The sequence below is a fragment of the Rana temporaria genome, chromosome 9, assembly GCF_905171775.1.
Source record: "Rana temporaria chromosome 9, aRanTem1.1, whole genome shotgun sequence".
Classification (NCBI taxonomy): Eukaryota; Metazoa; Chordata; class Amphibia; order Anura; family Ranidae; genus Rana; species Rana temporaria.
The window spans coordinates 165,650,252-165,677,732 of record NC_053497.1 but is presented as its reverse complement, the minus strand read 5'-3'; the positions used below and the strand labels follow the sequence as shown (position 1 = coordinate 165,677,732).

The 27,481-nt window shown below is 49.4% G+C and overlaps 1 protein-coding gene across 1 annotated transcript; it reads left to right on the top strand.

The window, feature by feature from the left end:
- Nucleotides 1-5,513: 5,513 nt before the first annotated feature.
- Nucleotides 5,514-16,972, top strand: PSMB8 (proteasome 20S subunit beta 8). Its single transcript, XM_040324916.1, has 6 exons — nt 5,514-5,702; nt 7,527-7,671; nt 8,604-8,715; nt 10,688-10,817; nt 14,649-14,853; nt 16,573-16,972. The coding sequence occupies exons 1-6, from the start codon at nt 5,571-5,573 to the stop codon at nt 16,662-16,664; spliced, it is 816 nt and encodes a 271-aa protein (XP_040180850.1). The 5' UTR covers nt 5,514-5,570; the 3' UTR covers nt 16,665-16,972.
- The last annotated feature ends 10,509 nt before the right edge of the window (nt 16,973-27,481 follow it).

Here is a 27,481-nt window from a genome sequence, read left to right as displayed (position 1 = left end):
GACGGGAGTTCGGAAACGGAGCATGCGCGATAGGTCCGGCGCAGGAGCGCGCCGAATTTAAATGGCACACGCCCATTTAAATTGGCCCGCCTTGCGCCGGCATAGGTTTTTCATCGCAAGTGCTTGGTGAATCAGGCACTTGCAATGAAAAATTGCGGCGGTGTAACGTATCTACGATACGTTACGCCGCCGCTCTCCTATGTGAATCTGGCCCTTTGTCCCTAAACACTGGGAGGATCAAGGCATTAATAATTGATTTTAGGAAGAGTAAAGCCCTGTACACACGATCGGTTCGTCTGATGAAAAAGGAACCGATGGACCGTTTTCATCGAACGAAACGATCGTGTGTGGGCCCCGTCGTTTTTTTTTTCCCATCGGTGAAAAAAAAAGAACCTGTTTTAAATTTTTCTTATGGTTAAAAAACCGATAGAAAAAAACGATCGTCTGTGTGGAAGTCCATCGGTCAAAAATCCACGCATGCTCAGAATCAAGTCGACGCATGCTCGGAAGCATTGAACTTCATTTTTCTCAGCACGTCGTTGTGTTTTACGTCACCGCGTTGGACACGATCGGATTTTTAACCGATGGTGTGTAGGCACGACTGATGAAAGTCCGCTTCATCGGATATCTGATGAAAAAATCCATCAGAACGTTTTCATCAGACGAACCGATCGTGTGTACAGGGCATAAGACTGACATGGTTCCACTCTATATCAGAGGAGAATTGGTAGAGCGGGTTTCCCGTTTTAACGTTTTTAGGTATTAATATTTCAGAAAATGTATCCTGGTCATTGAATGTGATAGCTGTCATCAAGAAGTGTCAGCAACATTTATATTTCCTAAGACTTCTCAGGAAAAATGGCCTAGTTGTGTTACTAGGGCAGGCAAAATAGTGAGTGACCCGTCCCACCCTGGAAACTATGGCCCGGATTCACAATGCACTTGCGCCGACGTAACTTGAGATACGCCGCGTAAGTGCAAATATGCGCCGTCGTATCTATGCGCCTGACACAGAAACTAAGATACGCCTGAAAATAGGCTTCATCAGACCGACGTAACTTGCATAAGCCGGCGTAGAGTGGGCGCATATTTACGCTGGACGTATTTGGCGCTCCCATTGATTTTCTATTCACATATGCAAATGAGGGAGATACGCCGATTCACGAACGTCCGTCCGTCCGACGCAGTGCGCGTAAAGTCATACGTCCGGCGTAAAGTTACGCCCCGTAAAGGAGGTGTAACTCAGCAGCATCCATGCAAAGGTCTGCACCAGGGAACACAAGCCAACGTATTTTGCGTAGTTTACGTAGGACGTGAATATGACTAGGCGTAGGTTACGTTCACACCGTAGGCAGTGATCCGACGTATCTTAGGCAGTTGTTTCCGACGTGATTGTGAGCATGCGCACTGAGATGCATCCACGGGACGGCGCATGCGCAGTTGGCGAGACGTATCTGTCTGGCGCTCGGCCCATCATTTGCATGGGGTCACGCCTCATTAACATGGCTCACGCCCACTTCCACTTACGCCTGAGAAACGCAGTGCAGATTTGGAAGGAAGTGCTTTGTGAATTCAGTGCTTGCCTCTCTGCGCTGCGTCGGCGTAGCGTAAAGGAGATACGCTACGGCGGCATAAATATGCGCCAGTGTCTGTGAATCCGGGCCTATCTTTTTGAACTCCTGCCATCTGGATGGAGGATCAAAAATATAAAGGTGAGGACAAATAGATTCAAGGAAAGTTTCTTTCCAAGAGCTATTAAAAACAGTAGAAAGAGCCGACAACACTGAAATCCTTAAAGTGTAGTTTATTGGTAGATCAGAGTGACAATAAAACAATAGCGTTGACGCGTTTCGGCAGAAGGCTTAGTCGTAGCTAAGACTAAGGCTTCTGCTGAAACGCATCAGCGCTATTGTTTTATTGTCACCAGGGCCAGACTGGCGTATCGGGATTATGGGAAATTTCCCGGTAGGCCGCCTGCTCTGGGGCAGCTTTGAGCGGCGGGCTGCAGCACTCCCCTCCCTCCCTCCCTCTGTCCTCCTCCTCCTCTTGTATGTCGCGGAGCTGGGTCTGTGTGTGTACGGGGGCGCTGTAACAAGGTCCTGCCCCCCTAGACCAGCTTGTATGATAGTCTTCTAGATAGAACACTGATTGAATCAGTGTTCCGCCTATCATAAGAGCCAGTCTAGGGGGGTGGGACCTTGTTACAGCGCCGCCGTACACACACAGAACCAGCTCCGCGACACCCAGTGGGAGATGGTGTGTGTGATGCAGGAAATGGTGAGGCTGCATTGGTGGGCACAGAGAGGCTGCAATTGGTGGGCACACAGAGGCTGCAATTGGTGGGCACACAGAGGCTGCATTGGTGGGCACAGAGGCTGCAATTGGTGGGTACACAGAGACTGCAATTGGTGGTCTTCCTTGCCCTCTAAGATAATACTTTGGAATGATAGAGGTCAGCTATGCCAGGTAAGCAGTGAATGTCCCTGGAAAGATTGTTTCCAAATTTGTGACATTTTGATGGAGAATCGTGTTATCGGTCATGCTCTCTCGCACCACTGAAACCCCCAACAAAGTCAACTGTCCAGCAGAGAACTGTTGGGTAAATCTATCTGCTTTCTATCCTTTTTAATTCTCACAAGTCTGCTATGCCAGCTAAGCAGTGAATGTCCCTGGAAAGATTGTAAAATGTTGGGTAAATCGGCAGTGGTGGGCACAGAGAGGCTGCAATTGGCGGGCACAGAAAGGCTGCATTGGTGGGCACAGAGAGGCTGCATTGGTGGGCACACAAAGGCTGCATTGGTGGGCACAGAGGCTTCAATTGGTGGGCACACAGAGGCTTCAATTGGTGGGCACACAGAGGCTGCAGTTGGTGGGCACACAGAGGCTGCAGTTGGTGGGCACACAGAGGCTGCAATTGGTGGGTATACAGAGGCTGCAATTGGTGGGCACAGAGAGGCTGCAATTGGTGGGTACAGAGAGGCTGCAATTGGTGGGCACACAGAGAGGCTGCAATTGGTGGGCACAGAGAGGCTGCAATTGGTGGGCACACAGAGAGGCTGCAATTGGTGGGCACACAGAGAGGCTGCAATTGGTGGGCACAGAGAGGCTGCAATTGGTGGGCACACAGAGAGGCTGCAATTGGTGGGCACACAGAGAGGCTGCAATTGGTGGGCACACAGAGAGGCTGCAATTGGTGAGCACACAGAGAGGCTGCAATTGGTGGGCACAGAGGCTGCAATTGGTGAGCACACAGAGGCTGCAATTGGTGAGCACACAGAGGCTGCAATTGGTGGGCACACAGAGAGGCTGCAATTGGTGGGCACACAGAGAGGCTGCAATTGGTGGGCACACAGAGAGGCTGCAATTGGTGGGCACACAGAGAGGCTGCAATTGGTGGGCACACAGAGAGGCTGCAATTGGTGGGCACACAGAGAGGCTGCAATTGGTCATGCTCTCTCGCACCACTGAAACCCCCAACAAAGTCAACTGTCCAGCAGAGAACTGTTGGGTAAATCTATCTGCTTTCTATCCTTTTTAATTCTCACAAGTCTGCTATGCCAGCTAAGCAGTGAATGTCCCTGGAAAGATTGTAAAGTGTTGGGTAAATCGGCAGTGGTGGGCACAGAGAGGCTGCAATTGGCGGGCACAGAAAGGCTGCATTGGTGGGCACAGAGAGGCTGCATTGGTGGGCACACAAAGGCTGCATTTGTTTGCACAGAGACGCTGCAATTGGTGGGCACAGAGGCTTCAATTGGTGGGCACACAGAGGCTTCAATTGGTGGGCACACAGAGGCTGCAGTTGGTGGGCACACAGAGGCTGCAATTGGTGGGCACACAGAGGCTGCAATTGGTGGGCACACAGAGGCTGCAGTGGTGGGCACACAGAGGCTGCAATTGGTGGGCACACAGAGGGGCTACAGTGGTGGGCACACAGAGGCTGCAATTGGTGGGCACAGAGAGGCTGAAATTGGTGGGCACAGAGAGGCTGCAATTGGTGGGCACACAGAGAGGCTGCAATTGGTGGGCACACAGAGAGGCTGCAGTGGTGGGCACACAGAGGCTGCAATTGGTGGGCACAGAGAGGCTGCAATTGGTGGGCACAGAGAGGCTGCAATGGGTGGGCACAGAGAGGCTGCAATTGGTGGGCACACAGAGGCTGCAATTGGTGGGCACACAGAGAGGCTGCAATTGGTGGGCACACAGAGAGGCTGCAATTGGTGGGCACACCGAGAGGCTGCAATTGGTGAGCAAACAGAGGCTGCAATTGGTGGGCACACAGAGAGGCTGCAATTGGTGAGCACACAGAGGCTGCAATTGGTGGGCACACAGAGAGGCTGCAATTGGTGGGCATACAGAGAGGCTGCAATTGGTGGGCACACAGAGGCTGCAATTGGTGAGCACACAGAGAGGCTGCAATTGGTGGGCACAGAGGCTGCAATTGGTGGGCACACAGAGAGGCTGCAATTGGTGGGCACACAGAGGCTGCAATTGGTGGGCACACAGAAGCTGCAATTGGTGGGTCTACCTAGCGCTCTAAGATAATACTTTGGAGTGATAGAGATCAGCTATGCCAGCTAAGGCTGGGTTCACACTACGGTTTTCCCGTGCGTCAGCCGCATACGATTTATATGAAAAAACGTATGCGGCTGAAACGGACGGGAACGTATGGCACCGCACATATGTGCGTTTTCCATTAACATTAATGTTAAAGGAAAACATATGCGGTTGCCATACTGTTTTAAAAACGACCGCAAAACCGTGGTTGAACACGGTTTTGCGTACGTTTAAAAAACGTTTTGCCAGCAAATCGTACGCACCCGGATGCATCCGAGTGCATACGATTTGCAATGCATTCTCTATCTATACGTTTTCCCGTCCGGGCCCGTACGTTTTCAATACTGAAATCGTATGCGGCTGACGGACGGGAAAATCGTAGTGTGAACCCAGCCTAAGCAGTGAATGTCCCTGGAAAGATTGTAAAATGTTTCCAAATTTGTGACATTTTGATGGAGAATCGTGTTATCGGTCATGCTCTCTCGCACCACTGAAACCCCCAACAAAGTCAACTGTCTAGCAGAGAACTGTTGGGTAAATCTATCTGCTTTCTATCCTTTTTAATTCTCACGTTACTTCTAACTGGTAACAACAGGCCAGGGGAGGAGGGGAGAAGATGTACAACGCTACTTTCACTTTCTGTATGGGGCGAGGAAGACGACAAGGGAGAAGTGCAACGCAGGAAAAATTCGAGAAAAGAAACGTGGTGGAGGAAGGAGAGAGAAGGAGAGAAGAGAGTGAGAGGTAGAGAGGAGAGGAGAGAAGAGATAAGAGAGTGAGAGGTAGAGAGAAGGAAGGAGAGAAGAGAGTGAGAGGTAGAGAAGAGAGGAGAGAAGAGAGGAGAGAAGAGAGAAGAGAGGAAAGAAGAGAGGAGAGAAGAGAGGAGAAGAGAGGAGAGAAGAGAGAAGGAGAGGAAAGAAGAGGAGAGGAGAGAGGAAAGAAGAGAGGAGAGAAGAGAGGAGGAAAGGAGAGGGAGAGAGAGAGAGAGAGAGAGAGAGAGAGAGAGAGAGAGAGAGATGGCCCTTCTAAGTCTATGTGGACCCAAACACACCCGGGACTGGCAGATGCCCTTCAGCGGGGGTAAAATGAACCCTACCGTTCCCTTCAGTTTGTACGACACCGAGATGGCCATTCCTACCGGATGCCAGGTACCGATATTTTTTTACTTAATAATATGTATTGAAAATAATCTACTTTTGTTTTATTTTATTTATTTGTATTAAGCTATATAAGGATTCATGCAATTGGGCGGTTTGAGCCATCAGCATTAAAGTTATTGTAAAGGCCCGTGTTTTTTTAAAATAACAAACGCATCTAAGGCCCCATGCGCACGAGAAGCAAATGCAAACACATGTAAACTCAAGTTTTCAAAGGCAAAAAACGGCATTTAAAACGCCCATTTTTGCCGCAAATTTTGTGGCGTTTTGCCGCGTTTAGCGGCGTTTTACCGCGTTTGCGGCTATCAGCGTTCATAACAAAGACATTGTAGACCCTTCCAAAGCTTTGAAACGCAAAAACGTTTGCGTCTGAACCCAAAATTTTGCGTCAGAAAAAACGAGCCTAAACCCAACTGCTTTAAAACGCAAAAAAACGTGAATGTGTGCATGGACACATAGGATAACATTAAATGTGTTCAGGGGCAGTTGACAAAAATGCCCAAATGCCTCTGAACTCGAGTTTACCAGCGTCTCGTGTGCATGGGGCCTTACTTACCTCCACTGCGCAACTCGTTTTGCACAGAGTCGCCCTGATCCTCGACTTCTGGGGTCCCCCATAGGATGCATTAAAGGGGTTGTAAAGGTAAAAAAAAATCCCCTAAATAGCTTCCTTTACCTTAGTGCAGTCCTCCTTCACTTACCTCATCCTTCCATTTTGCTTTTAAATGTCCTTATTTCTTCTGAGAAATCCTCACTTCCTGTTCTTCTGTCTGTAACTCCACACACTAATGCGAGGCTTTCTTCCTGGTGTGGAGAAAGCCTCTTGAGGGGGCGAGCAGGAGTGTCAGGACACGCTCTTTGCAGATAGAGAAAGGAGCTGTGTGTTAGTGGGCGTCCTGACACTCCTGCTTGCCCCCTCCCCCCTCAAGAGGCTTTCTCCACACCAGGGAGAAAGCCTCGCATTACTGTGTGGAGTTACAGACAGAAGAACAGGAAGTGAGGATTTCTCAGAAGAAATAAGGACATTTAAAAGCAAAATGGAAGGATGAGGTAAGTGAAGGAGGACTGCACTAAGGTAAAGGAAGCTATTTAGGATTTTTTTTTTAACCTTTACAGCCCCTTTAAATCCTGGTGACTTCAGGTGCCGGGGGCAACAAGGCTGAATACGTAGCCCCAAGTGCAGGAACTCATATGGCCCTGACACCCCATTCACACTTGTGAGAGTTGTCATGCGATTTTGGACCCCATGACAAGTCGCAACCTTTATTTTCCAATGGGTACCGTTCATATCTGTGTGACTTAGACCCCTTTCAAATTGGAGGCGTTTTCCAGGCGCTTTAGCGCCTGTAAAGCGCCTGAAAAATGCCTCCCCTGCAGTCCCAATGTGAGAGCACCCGTGCTTTCACACTGGAGCGCTGCGCTGGCAGGTCCTGCAAACAGCACCCTTGGGGCGCTTTAGGAGGAGTGTATACACCCCCCCTAAAGCGCCCCTCCCCATTGAAATCAATGGGCAGCGGCGCCAAAGCGCCTGCAAAGCGCCGCGTTTTTGATGAAGAAAAAACGCACGGGACTGCATGTGGTGTGAACTGGCCCTTAGGGTTAGAAAAAAAAAAGGGGAAAAATGCACTGGACTGCATCAAAAACGCACCAAAAGTGCATCAAAAACGCACCAAAAATGCATCAAAACACGTCGGGACTGCGATCCCATAGTGTGAAATGGCCCGTATAGGAGAGGAGCCTGTAGAGTTGTGTAAGGGGAGGCTGGCTGAGGGTACACTCTTGCTCTTACATGTGTTCTGTATTCCCACTACACAGCCAGCACAATTCCTTCGCCGTATGGAGAAAGGAGAGAACGGGGTGAAGATTGAGCCGTGGCACGGGACCACAACCCTGTCTTTCAAATTCCAGCACGGGGTGATCGTGGCGGTAGATTCAAGAGCCTCAGCTGGGACTTATATTGGTAAGTCATTCATCATTCAAGTGACTCCAGAGCCCAAACTTTTGATTTTGAATGCTGGATATAGCATGGGGGAGGATTAGAGCCCCTGTAATGTTTTTATTGTGGTCGGTGTCCCTGCTGGGGAGATTCACCCTCTCAGTATGCAGATGATGACTTCAGTAAGTAGATGATACCTGAATAAAGATGACGCCATACGTCTGGAGAGGAAAAATTATCTTGAATCTAGGCCCACTTTAAGACTTCCGTAAGCCAAATTATTTGCCGCTACTTCCAGACGGATAGTAGGACTCTCTGAATGGTGGCCGACCTCCTATGTTCTGAATACAGCAGGCCAGCCGCTGGACACAGGATCTGGCACAGTGGCGGTCCGTCTATAGAGGGCACTGGAGCGCCGCCCCCTCTGGCTCTCGCACCGCCACTGATTACAATAACATAGATTCATGCATTGCATGAATCTATGTTATTGTTGCCGCTGCCGCCGATTATTCAGATGGCCGGATGGTGAGCGCCGGCCACCTGAGTAACGGCAGCTGGTTGGCTGTGTGGAACCGAGCGATCACATGACAACTGATTGCTCAGTTCTTGGTCTTCAGTGAGCAGAGAGCCACGTATGTCAGTCACCGGCTCTCTGCTCTGCCCCTCCAGTGCTCACTGGAGCACCGGTCTGTGCGGGGATGGGAGTGTCTGCCTTAGGCCCTCAGCAGTGCACTGAAAGGCTGAGCCTGTTGCTTGTCAGGCATCTAGGTGGATCCTGACCAGTGGCTTTCATTGTTTTTCAGTAATTTTTATCATGAGAGTGAGGACTGCGGCTTGTGTTCCCCCAAAGCACACCTGTATATTATTTCCTTCTATTACCGTATGTTTTATGGCTGTGATATTATTATTCTTTTTACTGCCCCGAGGTAATTTGCTTGTACTTTGCATTTTCATAGCAACTCTGAAGGCCAACAAAGTGATTGAGATTAACCCTTACTTGCTCGGCACTATGGCTGGCTCAGCTGCAGATTGTCAGCATTGGGAAAGACGTCTTGCAAAAGAGTGCAGGTAAGTTGTTCCTTTCCGAAGGGTAGGTAAGGCTCAGTTTCCACTTGTGCGACTTGTCAGGCGACTTGAGACTGCATGACAAGTCGTACCCCATAATTTCCAATGAGTATCGTTCATATCTGGGCGACTTCAAGCTGCAGCAACTTCAAAGCAGTCCCTCCACTACTTTGGTCCCACTTTGATGCGACTTAAGGTCCATAGACCTTAAGAATACACAGGCATCGCAATTGCGGCAAAAATCGTGGCAAAATCGCGCGACTTTCGGGTCGCAATATTGGAAAACTATCCTTAAAGTGAAGTTCCACCCACAAATTGAACTTCCGCTTTTCGGAACCCCCCCCCCTCCGGTGTCACATTTGACACCTTTCAGGGGGAGCAGATACTTGTATAATACAGGTATTTACACCCACTTCCGGGGAGAGACTCCCATGGGAGTCATTCCTCTTCCCGTCCCCCTGTCCCCACCGCCATCTGGGAAGCACACTGGTCCCGGGAGACAGCAGGGACCACTGGGAACGCGCCGCGCTACTCGCGCATGCGCAGTATGGAACCGGGCAGTGAAGCCGCAAGACTTCACTTCCGGATTCCCTCACCGAGGATGACGGTGGGGGCAGCAGAGAGACAGGTAAGGCTGCATTCACACCTGAGCGTCGGTCGTTTTTTTCCGGCGTTTTGTCGCGCGTATTCATGCTTATTTGCGCGTTTGCCTACAGCGCCATCCGACGTTTTTGTACTTCGACGTTTTTTTATTTTAGCCAATAGGAAAACTTATCATCTTTTCATCACTTGTTGCTATGTTGCTAGATTTTTTTAATCTTCTGCCTGGGTGAAAAGTTCTATTGATTAAAGCGGCGAAATGCCCGTAGCAAACACCCGTTGTCGCGCAAGTCGCTTGAATCGATCGTTTCCATTACTTTCTATGGGAAATGGAAACGCTCAAATACGCCCAAACCGCCCGATACGCGCGACAAAAAAGGGTCCGGGACTTGTTTGAGCGTCAGGCGTATCGGCGTCAGGCGTATCGGCGTCAGGCGTATCGGCGTGCAGATGTGAACCATCTTCATAGGGTATAATGTATTTTTTCCCCTCTAGCGTATTTGAGCGTCGCGCTTCAGGCGACAAAACGCTCGGGTGGGAATGCAGCCTAAGGCTCCATTCACATCTAGGCGGACGAAATCGCGGCGTTTTGTCGCCGCAAATCGCGGTACAAATAGCGGCGTTTTGTACCGCGATTTGCGGCGACAAAACGCCGGTATTGTCCGCCTAGATGTGCCCCAGATTGACCCCCTCTATGGAGATGCTTCCCATCTCCTAGCCGAACGCCGAAAGACGCCTGAAAAAAAGGTCCGGGACCTTTTTTTCAGGCGTCCGGCGTTCGGCATGGAGATGTGAACCATCTCCATAGAGGGACATGTATTTCCAGCCCTCTGGCGGCAGCGGCGTAGCGCTACAGGCGTAAAAACGCCTAGATGTGAATGGGGGCTAAGGCTGCATTCACACCTTGGCGTACAAAATCACGCCGTTTTGTCCCGCGAATTGCAGCGACACATTGCGGCGTTTTGTACCGCGATTTGCGGCAACAAAACGCCGCGATTGTGAATGCAGCCTTACCCCCTCTATGGAGATGGTTCACATCTCATATGCCGAACGCCGAAAGCCGCCTGAAAAAAAGGTCCGGGACTTGTTTTCAGGCGGCAGGCGTACGGCGTTCGGCGTTCGGCGCGGAGATGTGAACCATCTCCATAGAGGGCAATGTGAAATCATCCCTCCAGCGTCTCAGGGGCGGCTGCGGCGTCGCACTACAGGCGTATATACGCCTAGGTGTGAACGGGGACTTACAGAACCAAGGTCTGGCGGCATGGAGGAAAAGTTGGCAGACACACAAGGAACATTTTTTTTTTACTGGACTGACTTTATATTAGTTCCGTTTTACAGTCATTTTTCTTTACAGATTGTTCTTTTCGTTGTTCAGGTTATACCAGTTGAGAAATAACTCAAGGATTTCCGTGTCCGCCGCATCCAAACTCCTGTGCAACATGATGCTGCAGTACCGAGGGTCGGGCCTGTGTATGGGCAGCATGATCTGTGGCTGGGATAAGAAGGTAAACCCCAACACTCACCGGTTCTTCTGATTTACGCTGGCCATACATTATACAATTTTCCTAGATTTAGCAAAACCATATAATATGAGGTCAAACCTAAACACTTTTAAATTTGATGCAGTCAGGCAAGTTCTTGTACTACATAGATAAAGGCAAATCTAAAGTAAATTGAATAAGAACATTGTATAATGTATGGCCAGCTATAGGTGGGCCTGTCTCAATTTCCTTAACCCAGAAGGTCAAGCTTTTCAACAATGGCCATGCTTCGATGGATGAAAGATTGGGCCGCGGTTTGCATTTTTTATCTACTCTCGGTATAGGAAATATGTACAGTGCCTTGCAAAAGTATTTACCATTTTTGTGTTTTGTTGCCTCACAACCTGGAATTAACATGGATTGTTTGAGGATTTGTATCAGAACATGGCCACAACCTTGAAGATGTTTTTTTTTTGTGAAGCAAACAACAGATAGGACAAAATAACAGAAAAAGTCAGTGGCGTATCTTTGCCCGGGCGTAACGTATCCGATTTACGTTACGCCTCCGCAACTTAGACGGGCAAGTGCTGTATTCTCAAAGCACTTGCTCCGTAAGTTGCGGCGGCGTAGCGTAAATCGGCCGGCGTAAGCCTGCCTAATTCAAATTTGAATCAGGGGGGCGTGTTTTATGTAAAACTACTGTGACCCGACGTGATTGACATTTTTGCGAAACGGCACATGCGCCGTCCGTGGAATTTCCCAGTGTGCATTGCTCCAAAGTACGCCGCAAGGATGTCATTGGTTTCGACGTGAACGTAAATGACGTCCAGCCCTATTCACGGACGACTTACGCAAACGACGTAACTTTTTAAAATTTCGACGCGGGAACGGCGGCCATACTTAACATTGGTGCGCTGCATATACACCTGTATATAGCAGGGGCAACTATACGCCGGGAAAAGCCTAATGTAAACGTCGTAACTTTACTGCGTCGGCCGCGCGTACGTTTGGGAATTCGCGTATCTAGCTAATTTGCATACTCGACGCAGAATTTGACAGAAGCGCCACCTAGTGGTCAAAAAAATGCCGTTAAGATCCGACGGCGTAAGAGACTTACGCCTGTCGAATCTAATGGATATCTATGCGTAACTGATTCTAAGAATCAGGCGCATAGATACAACGGGTCGGATTAGGACTTACGACGGCGTACATGGAGCTGCGCCGTCGTAAGTCCTTTCAGAATCTGGCCCTATGTGCATAACTATTCACCCCCTGAAGTTAATACTTTGTAGAGCCTCCTTCTGCGGCTATCACAGCTCCAAGTTGCTTTGGAAAAGTCTCTATGAGCTTGCCACATCTTACCACTGGGATTTTTGCCCATTCCTCCAAGCTCCAGCTCCTTCAAGTTGAATGGTTTGCGCTTGTGAACAGAAATCTTTAGTCTTCTTTTGGATTGAGGTCTGGGCTTTGACTAGGCCATTCCAACACATTTACATGTTTCCCCTTAAACCAATCAAGTGTTGCTTTAGCAGTGAGTTTGGGGTCATTGTCCTGCTGGAAGGTGAACCTCCGTCCTAGCCTCAAATCACACATGAATGAATGACTTGTATAGCGCTACTCATGCGAACTGAATCACCTCTGGGCGCTTTTTCCAGCCAGAGTCTGCTTGGCTGGTGCGGTCATTTACCCTGTAGGATCGTGACACGCTTGGGACACACAGTCATACACACAGATATACTGGGCCAATTTGGACAAGATCCAATTTACCTACCAGCATGTCTTTGGAGTGTGGGAGGAAACCGGAGTACCCGAAGGAAACCCACGCAGGCACAGGGAGAACATGCAAACTCCACTGCACCACTGAGAGGGGTACAGGTTTTGCTCAAGAATATTTAGCACCATCAATATTTCCCCCAACTCTGACCAGTTTCCCAGTCCCGACTGCTGGAAAAACATCCCTACAGCATGATGCTGGCACCACCATGTTTCACAGTGGGGATGGTGTTCTTTGGGTGATGTGTTTGGTTTGCGCCAGACATTGCGTTTTCTTTGATGGCCAAAAAGTTACATTTTAGTCTCATCAGACCAGAGCACCTTCCTCCATACATTTTGGAAGTCTCCCACATGCCTTTTCGCAAACTCAAAACGTGCCTTTATGTTTTTTGCTTAAAGTAATGGCTTTCTTCTGGCCACTCTGCCATAAAGCCCAACTCTATGGAACGTACGACTTATTGTCGTCCTATGTACAGATACTCCAGTCTTTGTTCTGCCTCTCTGGTTAATGCCCTCCTTGCCCGGTCCATGAGTTTTGGTGTGCGGCCGTCTCTTGGCAGGTTTGCTGTTGTGCCGTGTTCTTTCCATTTGGTTATGATAGATTTCATGGGGCTCCTAGGGATCATCAAAGATTTGGATATTTTTTTATAACCTAACCCTGACTTGTACTTCTCAACAACATTGTCCCTTACTTGTTTGGAGAGTTCCTTGGTCCTCATGGCAGTGTTTGGTTCGTGGTGCCTCTTGCTTAGGTGTTGCAGCCTCTGGGGCCTTTCAAAAAGGTGTGTATATGTAATGACAGATCATGTGACGCTTAGATTGCAGATTTCTGTATCTGTGCAATGTCTCACTGCCTGTGATCAGCGCAGTGCCGACTTCTTGGCGGCCTCTGCACGTGGGCTGTGCGAACACGCCAGAGCTCATCCTTATTCATAACAAAGGGGGTGAATACATACGCACATGACAATTATCATTTTTTTATTTCTGAAAAATTGTTTTATGTATATATATTTTTTTAAGTTTACTTCACCGACTATTGTGTTCTGATCTATCACATATAATTCAGGTTAAAAAAACATTGAACTAAAGGCTGTAATGTAACAAAATAGGTAAAAAGCCAAGGGGGGTGAATACTTTTGCAAGGCACTGCAGTTCATCCACCATTTCTTATTTCTATTGCTCCCTACTTCTTGATGCAGTGACCAGGGGAGGGCTGGCAGCCTTAGGCCTAGGGGGCAAGTCCAGTGAAATGGCCCATAGAGCGTGGAAAAGTGATGGATCGAGGAAAACAGTCTAAGATTTTTCATGATCACAAGAGTCCGCACAGAGCCTCCCCTTACATCAGAGTCCGAACGGATCCCATATACTTCAGATCTGATGTAAGGGGTGTTCTGGGTTCTGGGTGCATGCTGTGGACTATTGTGTAAAGAGGGTCTCTGCTCGCCAAAGCCTGCCTCCCTTCCCTTTAACAAAGTCCACAGAGCACCCCTTTTTATACACTGGGAGGCAGGAGAGACTAGAGAGGGTGAGCTTTCCAGGATGGAGGCTGAGGCGCAGGCAGGCTGTCTGATGCTTTTTTGGGTTCAAACTTCCTGTCCAGTGCCCACACATGCCCGGGGAGTGTGGGCAGGGCAGACTCAGAGAGAGAAGGAGCAGATGAGCTCTATCTTTCCTCGTGTCTGTGCAGAGAGAGAAGGGGATGTCAGCGCTGGTGTGCGCTGAGGCTGAGCTATGTGTGAGACTAGACATAGCTCAGCAGCCATCTACTTCGGAGCTGACACAGGCATGGCTTCACAGTGGGAGGTGAGCAGCGGCCGTGACCTGTGTTAACAGAGCTCCAGCAGGCATATTCCTGCTCTGCAAAAACAGCATTTGGTAGTGGTGGCTGTGCATAGTGTCACCAGCCCGGGGGGAGATTTCCACCCTGCCCCCCCTGCCAGCCCTCCCCTGGCAGTGACATCCAACATTGTTGTGAGATAAACATCCTTTGAAGATTTTGTTACAGTTGGCTGGTAATTGAGTCCAGCTTGTGACTTTCGAGTTCAGAATATTTTACGATTTATGGTATTCTCCAATCTGCAGGGTCCTGGCTTGTACTACGTGGATGAAAATGGCACAAGGTTAGCCGGTGACCTCTTTGCTGTGGGTTCAGGGAGTTCCTACGCATATGGCGTGATGGACAGTGGATACCGCTACGATCTGACCCCTGAAGAGGCGTACGACCTTGGCCGCCGAGCAATTAGCTATGCCACACACCGCGATGGGTCTTCGGGAGGAGTGGTCAACAGTGAGTAACGGATTTCAGATAACAGTTGTTTTATACAGTATCAGCTTATTCATTAATAAAAATGACTAACCATAATTGGAAGAGTCTGGTTTACAATTACCAGTATTGAGATGTAGCACAGTGGCTAAGTGGTTAGAACATCTGCCTGGCAGCACTAGGGTTGTCGGTTCAAGTCCCAAGCACCAGGGGCGTATCAAACAAGGCATTTGCCTGGGTTGGCAGTTTTTAGACCCTTACCCCCTCCCCCTACCCCTATCCCTACCCCCTCCCCCTTTGCTATCCCTGAACATTCCTAATATTGTTTGCCGCTGACTCCACCGCTCCATGCTGGATCTGACAGCAGCAACCTGTGACCTTACCCTGCTTCCCAGCACTGTCCCTACCCTGCACTGGGATTGGGATGGGGAATGAGCGCGGCTCCTTCTCTACCCCTCCTCCCACAGCTGTGTCCTTGTTCCTAACCTGTGGCCGCGGACAAAGGAGGCGGATGGAGCACTAAGAGAGGCTTGCTTAAAGGAGGCTTCCCAATCCATCACTGCAAGAGTCAGGAGAGCCAGGGTGGGGGGGACATAGCTCAGACAACAGGTACCCCCTATCTGTCATCTGGATCAGCCCCAGACCTCCGCTGCAGAGAGGGTGCCGGGTGATCTCCTCTCCTAGCGGGGGGGGGGGGGGGGTGGTTGCACTGTAGCAGGCTAGTGATTGGGGGGTCTTACTACCCCACATGCCACCAGAGACCCCGCACAGCCACCAGAGACCCCGCACAGCCACTATAGACCCTGCGCAGCCACCAGAGACTGTGAACGCGCACAACCACCAGAGACCTAACATAGCCACCAGGGACCCCGCACAGCCAGCCGGGACCCCGCACAGCCACTATAGACCCCGCACAGCCACCAGAGACCCCGCACAGCCACTATAGACCCTGCGCAGCCACCAGAGACTGTGAACTCGCACAGCCACCAGAGACCTAACATAGCCACCAGGGACCCCGCACGGCCACTATAGACCCTGCGCAGCCACCAGAGACCTCGCACAGCCACCAGAGACCTAACACAGCCACCAGAGACTGTGACCTCGCACAACCACCAGAGACCTAACATAGCCACCAGGGACCCCGCACAGCCAGCCGGGACCCCGCACAGCCACCAGGGACCCCGCACAGCCACCAGAGACCCCGCACAGCCACCAGAGACCTTGCACAGTCACCAGAGACCTTGCACAGCCACCAGAGACCTCGCACAGCCACCAGAGACCCTGCACATTCACCAGAGACCCCGGACCCCGCACATCCACCAGGGACCCCGCACAGGACTGTCTTCGGCATGTGGACCCATGACAATCTTGCATTATATAATAGTTGCCAGCTGTCCCGGATTTTCTGGGACAGTCACAATTTGTACTAAACTGTCCCGGGTTGGCCGTGTCCTAGGCAGCACCCCGGAATCTGGGTTGTGGGGACTGTAGCAACCTATCACGGGCCAAATCTACAATTTAAATGGCATTGCTCCCCCGCCCCTCTTTCCAGTGATCTTCCAACGCTTTGCAGAGGTTAAGGAAGAATATTACACATTTTTGTTCTTGGGTTTACGGAAACTTCTTTGCAATCTGTACTCTTGGTCTGTCTCTGCAAAATTCTATACAAAGCTGGTTCAACGGGAGAAGCAAATGTATGTCCACACAACCAATGACCGTCCTTGTGTTTCTTTTTCCTGGCAGTGTACCACATGATGGAGGAAGGCTGGGTGAAAGTCGGACAATACGATGTGAGCGAATTGCTGTATAAATACACCGAGGAGAAGAGTCAGTAACACGAATGCCGAATTAAAATCCTCTGAGACCTTAAAGGGGCTTTCCTCTTGATCTTTAGACCTTTCCATTCCTCTTATCTAGATAATTAAATGTTCTGTGTGACGCACAATGCACATTTTCATGACCTTACCATGCCGAAAAAATTTGCCTCTTATGCCACGCATTCATGTTTTGGTGGAGCTTCCTCTCTACTCCCCTTCCTCTACCAATACCAACACTGAAACATCATCACAAATTGCAATAAGCGTAGATTAATTGGTTTGCGCAAATGTTATCGCGCCTACAAAATGTGGGATAGATTGATGGCATTTTTATTATTATGCTTTTTTTTTTACTAGTAATGGCGGCGATCTGCGATTTTTAGCGGGACTGCGACATTGCGGCGGGCGGTTCGAACACCTAACTGACATTTTTCACACTTTTTTGGTAACCAGTGACATTAGTACAGTATTCAGTGCTAAAAATATCCACTGTTATAGTACTAATGACACTGGCAGGGAAGGGGGTTAACATCAGGGGCGATCAAAGGGTTAAATGTGTTCCCTGTTTGTGTTTACTAACTGTATGGGGGACTGTGTGATCTCCCCTTTCAGAACGGAGATTTACCTTGTTTACACAGGCAGATCCCCATTCGGTCATTGCGGGATCGATCGTGGGTAGCCGGCGGACATCGAGTCCACAGGGCCCGCTGATTGGCTCCCATCTGGCTCCCCCTCCGGCGACGCATGTGCACCCACAAAAGCGAGTTTTCGAGCCAACGTATCACCTTGCCGCAGTATAATGACGGCATTTGGTCAGCCAGCGGTTAATCTCAAAGTCTCACCAAGTAGTGAGGAAAGGATAAAGATGACAGACAGGGCTTATGTACATGGATAGTTTGGCTTGTAAACAGGGCCAAGACTAGAGGGGGCGGGGGGGACATGTGCCCCAGGCACCGCTTTGAGAGGGGCGCTGCCAGGGGGGGTTTCAGCAGCCAGGAAAAGGTCAAAAGGCAAAAAAGTGGAGAGAGCTGGGACAGCACAGTCACATCTACAGTAAAGCCAGGAGGTTGGCAACCCATCAGAACCTAGAGAGGAGCGGCAGCATTTAGTGGAGCTGATTTTTCTTCTGCAGCAGCTGAAAGCCCTCTTTTCACCCTTTACCTCCCTCTGGCATTCAGCTGCTGCAGGAGGAAAATACAGCCCATCGGTTTCACTAAGGCTAGGTTCCATAGGTGTGCGCAGCCTATTGCATTAGGGTGTTCACCCCCAAAGCTCAAACACACGTGACTTTCTCTGCAGCCTCAGCTGCACTGGATAGTGAATGAATGGGAAGTGCTCTGTGCTAAGTGGCTTCCCGTTCATTCACAAACTGAAGTAAACACAGTTGTGTTTTAGGCTGCATTCACACCTTGGCGTACCTAATCGCGGCGTTTTGTCCCGCGAATTGCGGCGACAAATTGCGGCGTTTTGTACCACGGTTTGCGGCGTCAAAACGCCACGATTGTGAATGCAGCTTACCCCCAGGTCCACATCTCCTATGCCGAAAGCCGCCTGAAAAAAAGGTCCGGGACTTGTTTTCAGGCGGAAGGCATACGGCGTTCGGCGTGGAGATATGAACCATCTCCATAGAGGGCAATGTAAAATCATCCCTCCAGCGTTTTAGGGGCTGCTGCGGCGTCGCGCTTCAGGCGTATATACGCCTAGGTGTGAACAGAGCCTTAGGGTGTAGAATGGGGGACAGGGCTGGAAATTGTGTAATTTACCGGCCCCTTTCTTTTGTGAATGAACACAGTGAGTGATCGGTATTAATCACTCGCTGTGTTCATTCATAATTGAATGAACCAGTGCAGCTGGGGCTACAGAGAAAGGGACTGGGGAATGTGTCCTGAGACAGCAAGGGTCTGATATTTCACCAAAGATTCAAACAGGACTTCAAACAGAAAAATCTATACTATTGTAAAAATAAAATTGTAAAAAAATAAAATAAATAGTAAAAATAAAAAATGTCCACTACCCTACTGACACTATCCTCTTCGGGGGGTGCCGAACTGAGTCATTGCCCTGGGTGAGAGAATGCCTAGCTTAACCATTGCTGGTTAGGAGTAAAAAAATGTATGATTTTGGGCGCCCCTGTGCCTCCCAGGCACCCCAAAAAAGGCCAGTTTTTATGCCATACAAGCCAAACCACCTGTGTGCATGAGCCCTAAGACTGAGGCTTCATATAAAATCAGCAGTGGCAGCTCCTCCACTTCTATCCTGAATTATTTTGTGTTCCTTTAATTCTTCAATGATTATTTCTGTCATGCCATAACCTGCTTTAGAAAATAAACCGTTACCTGTGTCATTGGTCTGTATTTATTGTTTTTGTGCCATAAGAAAAAAAGGGGCCCATTCACATTGAAACTGTAATGATTCACCGCGCAAGTGTTTTCATGCATGGAGGCGTGGTGAGCACACTGCATTTGGTAGCCCATTGAAAAAAACTGTCTGTAATGTACCATAAGGACTCATTTACATTTGCAATTTCGGGGTGGTAAAACGCCCCTAAAGGCGCCCCCTTTGCTGCAGCGGCAGAAGGTGTACACACGCCACAGCTGTGATACTTTGGTTCGCAGCCACAGAAGGACCTTGCGATTGCGGCACAGTGGTCTGATTTTTTTAGGAGATTTAAGCAGGAGGTGAGGAGGCAATACAACACCTCCTTACTGCCAGTCTTATGTGTTAAAAGAACAACAGCATGTAATGTAAAGTGCTTATAATCTGACAATACTGTATGCATTATACTTATATATCCAGCAGGTGGCACTGCAGTGTTATGGAAAATCTATTGTAATACAATAGGAGGAGGTATTATCTTTCCTCTGTTTTGTGTACTCTTTTGTTGTTCCTGTTTCCTGTCTCCATGCTGAAAATATATTCTGCTATTTCTCCACTTCCTGCGCATTATATCAATACTCTGCACAACATTATGTTCTCTAAAGATTGATCAAACATGCAGATCACTCTTCAGAGACCAAAGCAGGTGTAAACAAGGCCTAACATGGAAATATAGGTCCAGCCGCACAGCACATGGCACGTTGTGGTGTGCTGCGATGCAGGTATGTGTCTGAATGGTGCTGCATCTGACTAACACACTCATGGGGGTTGATTTAAGGTGGGAATTATGGGCCAGATTCACAAAAGAGATACGACGGCGTATCTGCTGATACGCCGTCGTATCTCTGTTCTAACTATGCGGCTGATTCATAGAATCAGTTACGCATAGCTAGCCCTAAGATCCGACAGGTGTAATGGACTTACACTGTCGGATCTTAGGATGCAGTATCGCGGCCGCCGCTGGGGGGAGTTCTCGTCGTAAACCAGCGTCGGGTATGCAAATTAGCACTTACGGAGATCCACAAAGCTTTTTCCCTTCGTTAAGTCGCCGTAAGTGTTAGTTTGCCGTCGCAAAGATAGGGTACCTTTTACAAAGTGCAAAGTTAGTACACCATGTAAAAGTATACCCGTCTTTCCCGCGTCGCTGTCAATTTTTTTTTTAATTTTTTTTTTTTCCCGCCGCAACTCTTTTTTACCCGTCGCGATTCACAAAACCTCGGCGCAACGTAACTTCGCGCAAAGCACGTCGGGAAAATAGCGTCCGGCGCAGGAGCGCGCCTAATTTAAATGGGACTCGCCCCATTTGAATTGGCCCGCCTTGCGCCGGACTGATTTAGGATACACCGCCGCAAATTTCCAGGTAAGTGCTTTGTGGATCGGGCACTAACTTGGGCAATTTGCGGCGGTGTAACTTAAATCGTTTAAGTTACGTTGCGCCCGGGCTATGTGAATCTGGCCCTATGTACTGTATCTGTGGGGCCATGTTCTGTATAGAGTCTGGTGATGTTTCCATTCAGTGGTCCAGGTGCGATTCAGGTGTGAATTTGACATTTTAAATCGCACCTGAACCAGACAGAAAATTGCACAGGACCCTTTTTTAATTTGCACTACAACCAGCCCGCATATATGTGAACTGGCTCCATTGAAAGACGGTTTGGTTCACATGTTATGTGAATCGGATGTGGTTCAAAATGCATTCGATTTGCATATATGTGGACCATCTAAGCAGTATTTTTAAAGCTTCATAACTGCCCTTTAGGTTAGGTTCACACTGCTGCGAATTCAAAATTGCGGTAAAATCGCGATTTTTCCGCAAAATTGCGGCTGCGGTTTTGCCGCGATTTTGGCCGCGATTTAAGAGACATCTGTGCAGGGTTCAATGTAAATCGCGGCCCGAAATCGCCAAAAATAGTACAGGAACTACTTTTTGAAATCGGTGCAGCGCCGCAGATGCGGCGTCGCACCGATTAGGCCGGTGCCATTGCCGACAATTGCCGGCAAATGCTGCTGATTTGAGATGCGATTTGACATGTGAAATCGCATCTCAAATCGTACCAAGTGTGAACCTGGGCTTAATGCCTGCCATGAATATTACAATAGGCACCAAACAATACAGTACACACAAGAGCAGCAGCATTGTGTTAAAAATTAAGCAGCATGTTGCTTTCAACACTTGCCAGCCACCTCCATTCATTTTAATGGTAAGGCTATGTAACCACACCTAAAGCATTTATGGTGTGTTACACACTTAAGCCCCGGACCTTTAGGCAGCTAAAGGACCCGGCCAGGTTTTGTGATTCGGCACTGCGTCGCTTTAACAGTCAATTGCGCGGTCGTGCGACGTGGCTCCCAAACAAAATTGGCGTCCTTTTTTCCCCACAAATAGAGCTTTCTTTTGGTGGTATTTGATCACCTCTGCGGTTTTTATTTTTTGCGCTATAAACAAAAATAGAGCGACAATTTTGAAAAAAATTCTATATTTTTTACTTTTTGCTATAATAAATATCCCCCAAAAATATATAAAAAAACTTATTTTTTCCTCAGTTTAGGCCGATACGTATTCTTCTACCTATTTTTGGTAAAAAAAAATCGCAATAAGCGTTTATCGGTTGGTTTGCGCAACATTTATAGTGTTTACAAAATAGGGGATAGTTTTATTGCATTTTTATTATTATTATTTTTTTACTACTAATGGCGGCGATCAGCGATTTTTTTCGTGACTGCGACATTATGGCGGACACTTTGGACAATTTTGACACATTTTTGAGACCATTGTCATTTTCACAGCAAACAATGCATTTAAAATGCATTGTTTACTGTGAAAATGACAATTGCAGTTTGGGAGTTAACCCCTTCAGCGCGCCCTTGTGGTTATGTATGACCTAATATGTGTTTCTAACTGTAGGGGGGTGTGGCTGTAGGTGTGACGTCATCGATTGTGTATCCCTATAAAAGGGATCACGCGATCGATGCCGCCGCCACAGTGAGGAACGGGGAAGCTGTGTTTACACACAGCTCTCCCCGTTCTTCAGCTCCGGGGGCCGATCGTGGGACTCCAGCGGCGATCAGGTCCCGCGGTCCTGGTCACGGAACTTCGGACCGGGTCGCGGGCACGTGCCCATGACCCACAGCTGGGTACTAGCACAGGACGTACCTGCATGTGCCCAGCCGTGCCATTCTGCCGACGTAAATGTGCAGGAGGCGGTCCTTAAGTGGTTAATGAAGCATTTATAAACTGTTAGCTGGGTGCTGGGGGAGAGGCAGTGGAGGTTCCTGTATCCCAGAACGCACTGGAAAATAATAGAGAACTAGGACAGAGCAGATCCAGCCACTTCCTGGTTGTACAGAGCAGCCATTTGGAAACACCATTAGCTTTTGTGTGCGGGCAAAAGCATCAGCCAGCCAACATTACTGGCACTGCCAGGCAGGAGCAAAGGCATTGGGCATTATTGTCAGTGGCAAAGCTTTTTGAGTCAACAAAATGTCAAAGTCAGCAAGTGATTCCTATCAAGGACACAGATGATGGGGAACGATTTTTCCCACTGACACCAATAATATGGTACTATTCCTCTCAAGGACACCAATGATGGGGCACTATTCTTTTAATAGACACCAATGATGGGGCACTATTCCTCTCACAGACACCAAAGATGGGGCACTATTCCTCTTATTAACACCAACGATGGGGCATTGGTCACTCCCAGTTATGCCAGGACATTTTCTACTCCCACTGGCCACAGTCCAGCCCCTCTAAAGTCTGAAGGACAGTTAATTGGCCCTTTGTTTAGAAAGTTTGGAGACCCCTGTTCTATAGGGCTCTAGAAGTATAGTGGGACGGAGAGCAGAACAGGCAGACTTATGGAACTTTAGCCAGTCCCTGGGGTGGTGTGCCCAGAAGATGGAGGGAGAGCTCATAAGTAGTTTGAGGCTTGAGAAGCAGAGCAGCGTTTCTGGGTCCAGGAGGAGTTCCCTGTGCAGGGGTCTCCACAGCCAAAGTGAAGACATCAAGGTACCATCTAGCCTGAGCTGGGGCCATATACAAAGATCCATTTTCCCGGGATTGAGCTGGGTCAGGAGGAAGCTAACTGGGGAGAGCCAGGAAGATGTTTCTGGGAAGGAATCCAACTGCCCTGCGGTGGTGTGACTCTACAACTCCCTCACTAGGGAGAACCTGTGGATATTGGTAGGAGGCAATCGCTGAGCCTGTGGCTAAATGAGTAAATGACTCCCAATGCTGAACAGAAGTGACGGTGTGAAGCTTTTAACTTCCCTAGGGAATACAAGTCACTAGCAGCATCAGGAATCCCATGGGACAATTAAGTGCAGCCAGCAGAGTGTGAGGAGCAGCCATAAGTGCAGCCAGCAAAGTGTGAGGAGCAGCCATAAGTGCAGCCAGCAGAGTGTGAGGAGCAGCCATAAGTGCAGCCAGCAGAGTGTGAGGAGCAGCCATAAGTGCAGCCAGCAGAGTGTGAGGAGCAGCCATAAGTGCAGCCAGCAGAGTGTGAGGAGCAGCCATTAGTGCAGCCAGCAGAGTGTAAGGAGCAGCCATAAGTGCAGCCAGCAAAGTGTGAGGAGCAGCCATAAGTGCAGCCAGCAGAGTGCGAGGAGCAGCCATAAGTGCAGCCAGCAGAGTGCGAGGAGCAGCCATAAGTGCAGCCAGCAGAGTGTGAGGAGCAGCCATTAGTGCAGCCAGCAGAGTGTGAGGAGCAGCCATAAGTGCAGCCAGCAAAGTGTGAGGAGCAGCCATAAGTGCAGCCAGCAGTGTGTGAGGAGCAGCCATAAGTGCAGCCAGCAGAGTGTGAGGAGCAGCCATAAGTGCAGCCAGCAGAGTGTGAGGAGCAGCCATAAGTGCAGCCAGCAGAGTGTGAGGAGCAGCCATAAGTGCAGCCAGCAGAGTGTGAGGAGCAGCCATAAGTGCAGCCAGCAGAGTGTGAGGAGCAGCCATAAGTGCAGCCAGCAGAGTGTGAGGAGCAGCCATAAGTGCAGCCAGCAGAGTGTGAGGAGCAGCCATAAGTGCAGCCAGCAGAGTGTGAGGAGCAGCCATTAGTGCAGCCAGCAGAGTGCGAGGAGCAGCCATAAGTGCAGCCAGCAGAGTGTGAGGAGCAGCCATAAGTGCAGCCAGCAGAGTGTGAGGAGCAGCCATAAGTGCAGCCAGCAGAGTGTGAGGAGCAGTCATAAGTGCAGCCAGCAGAGTGTGAGGAGCAGTCATAAGTGCAGCCAGCAGAGTGTGAGGAGCAGACATAAGTGCAGCCAGCAGAATGCGAGGAGCAGACATGAGTGCAGCCAGCAGAGTGCGAGGAGCAGCCATAAGTGCAGCCAGCAGAGTGTGAGGAGCAGCCATAAGTGCAGCCAGCAGAGTGTGAGGAGCAGACATAAGTGCAGCCAGCAGCAGCCAGAAGTTGAAGAGTCCTCAAGTTGTTTCAGTTTCAGTTCACCGGGGGTATCCAATGCTCCCTATCCACCATCCAAGCTCCTGTTCCAGTAAAAACCTTAAAACAAAACCCTGGTTGTTTTCTGAGCCAGTGAAAAAAATGAAGAAAATTCTGTGTGCCTGGCTGTGTGTGCTACAAAGGGGGGAAATAGCACCAGGTTCACCAGGGGTTTATCAGGGGGCTGATTAAGGGTTGCACCACTTACCACAAAGTGGTTACACAGAATGCCCCGTATTAGTGTAGTGGTTCACATCAGTCGGGGGTCTAACAATCTCAAGAGGGGCATCAAACCCACACACCATGCAGGTGTAATCAAATAACTTTTGGGGGTACGCCCGCAATTCTTGGTGAAGAGTATGGAATTGTCCTTGGAAATTCATGTCTAGCCGCTCCAGATTATGTCTGCTCCAGTTTTGATAAATCATCCACATCCACAGTGCCTGGATTTCAGTTAAGGGCGCACGGCGCCGCCCCTTCTCTCCAGCCACCCCCTCTGTGTAGTATAGATAGATTCATGCATTGCAATATTGAATGTGAATATTTGGTTTGTTAACACAGAACCGCCTCTCAGCCAATCAGGAGGCTCGGATTTAATATCGGTCACCTGATCGGCTGAAGGTAGAGGCGATTCCATTGGCCGCCTAACAGAACAGGAAGAAGAAGCGCATGGAGGACACAGGAGCCATTGCCGCGCTACCAGTCCCACAGGTCGCTCATCTGTCCCGCGGTGTGACCCGCCACCACGATGGGGTAAGTGGCGGGCAGACAGCAGGGGGCAAGCACAGCGGCTGCACATTATTGGCACAGAGGCTGCAATTGATGGGGCACAGTTGGCTGCATTTGCTGGGCATAGTCACTGCATATTATGGGCACTGAGGCTGCAATTGATGGGGCACAGTTGGCTGCATTTGCTGGGCATAGTCACTGCATATTATGGGCACTGAGGCTGCAATTGATGGGGCACAGTTGGCTGCATTTTCTGGGCACAGAGTTTACATATGATGGGCACAGATGGCTGCATATTATGGACACAGTGGCTGCATATGATGGCCACTGAGGCTGCAATTAATGGGGCACAGTTTTCTGCATTTGCTAGGCACAGAGGGCCAGGTCCACAGAGAGAGTACGCTCGCGTATCTACTGATACTCCGGCGTACTTTCAAATTTCCCGCGTCGTATCTTTAGTTTGAATCCTCAAACCAAGATACGACGGCATCTGGGTTCGATCCGACAGGCGTACGGCTTCGTACGCCTTTGGATCGTAGGTGCAATACTTCGGCGTCCGCTGGGTGGAGTTTGCGTCGTTTTCCGCGTTGGGTATGCAAATTAGCTTTTTCCGACGATCCACGAACGTACTCGTGGCCGTCGCATTCTCTTACGTCGTCTCTAGTCGGCTTTTTCCGGCATATAGTTAAAGCTGGTATTTTGTGGCGTATAGTTAGACTTGCCATGTTAAGTATGGCCGTCGTTCCCGCGTCGAAATTTGAATTTTTTTTTTGCGTAAGTCGTCCGTGAATAGGGATGGACGTAATTCACGTCTAAGTTAAAAAAATGACGTCGTTGCGACGTCATTTAGCGCAATGCACGGCGGAAAATTTAAGGACGGCGCATGCGCAGTTCATTGGGCGCGGGGACGCGCTTCATTTAAATGAAACGCGCCCCCTACTCGCCGATTTGAATTACGTGCGAGAGATGCACTACGCCGCCGTAACTTACGGCGCAAATTCTTTGTGGATTCAAAGAATTAAAAAGTAAGTTACAGCGGCGTAGCGTATCTCACATACCATCTAAATGTATGCGGATCTGGCCCAGAGTTTACATATGATGGGCACAGAGGCTGCATATGATGGGCACAGTGGCTGCATTTGCTGGGCACAGTGGCTGCATATTATGGGAATATAGGCTGCAATTGATGGGGCACAGTTGGCTGCATTTGCTGGGCACAGTGGCTGTATATTATGGGCACAGGGGCTGCAATTGAGGGGGCACAGTTGGCTGCATATTATGGGCACAGAGGCTGCAATTGATGGGCACAGAGGTTGCATATGATGGGCACAGTTGGCTGCATTTGCTGGGTACAGAGGTGGCATATGATGGGCACAGTTGGCTACATATGATGGCCACAGTTGGCTGCATATGATGGGCACAGTTGGCTGCATATGATGGGCACAGTGGCTGCATATGATGGGCACAGTGGCTGCATATGATGGGCACAGAGGTTGCATATGATGGACACAGTTGGCTACATATGATGGGCACAGTTTGGCTGCATATGATGGGCACAGAGGCTGCATATGATGGGCACAGTGGCTGCATATGATGGGCACAAAGGTTGCATATGATGGGCACAGTTGGCTGCATATGATGGGCACAGAGGTTGCATATGATGGGCACAATGGGGTGGATTCAGTAAGCAATTGCGTCTGCGTATCCATAGTTACGCAGCGCAATTGCTTAGTTGCGCGGGCGTAACGACTTTTCTGTATTCAGAAAGCTTGTTACGCCGACTGCAGCCTAAGATATGACTGGCATAAGGCTCTTATGCCATCGTATCATAGGCTGCATTCTTACGATGGCCGCTAGGTGGCGTTCCCGTAGTGGTCAGCGTAGAGTATGAAAATTGCATACTCACGCCGATTCACAACCGTACGCGCGCCCTGCGTACGCATTTTACGTCGTTTGCATTCGTCGGGTTCCGCGTAAAGCTGCTCCTGCTATTAGCAGGGGCAGCCAATGCTAAGTATACCCGTCGTTCCCGCGTCGCGATGTTTGAAAATTACGTCGTTTGCGTAAGTGAATCGTGAATGGCGCTGGACGCCATTTACGTTCACGTTAAAGCAAATGACATCCTTGCGACGTCATTTGCCGCAATGCACGTCGGGAAAGTTTCCCGACGGAGCATGCGCACTACGTTCGGCGCGGGAACGCGCCTAATTTAAATGATCCACGCCCCCTACGGGATCATTTAAATTACGCGTGCTTACGCCGGCCATTTTTACGGAACGCCCACGCAAATTACGGAGCTAC

Excerpts from the sequence above, each read along its gene's own strand:
- PSMB8 (XM_040324916.1), top strand. The coding sequence starts at position 5,571 with ATGGCCCTTCTAAGTCTATGTGGACCCAAACACACCCGGGACTGGCAG. Across the intron at positions 10,818-14,648 it reads TCTGTGGCTGGGATAAGAAG|GGTCCTGGCTTGTACTACGT; the intron begins GTAAACCCCAAC and ends TCCAATCTGCAG. Across the intron at positions 14,854-16,572 it reads TTCGGGAGGAGTGGTCAACA|TGTACCACATGATGGAGGAA; the intron begins GTGAGTAACGGA and ends TTTTCCTGGCAG.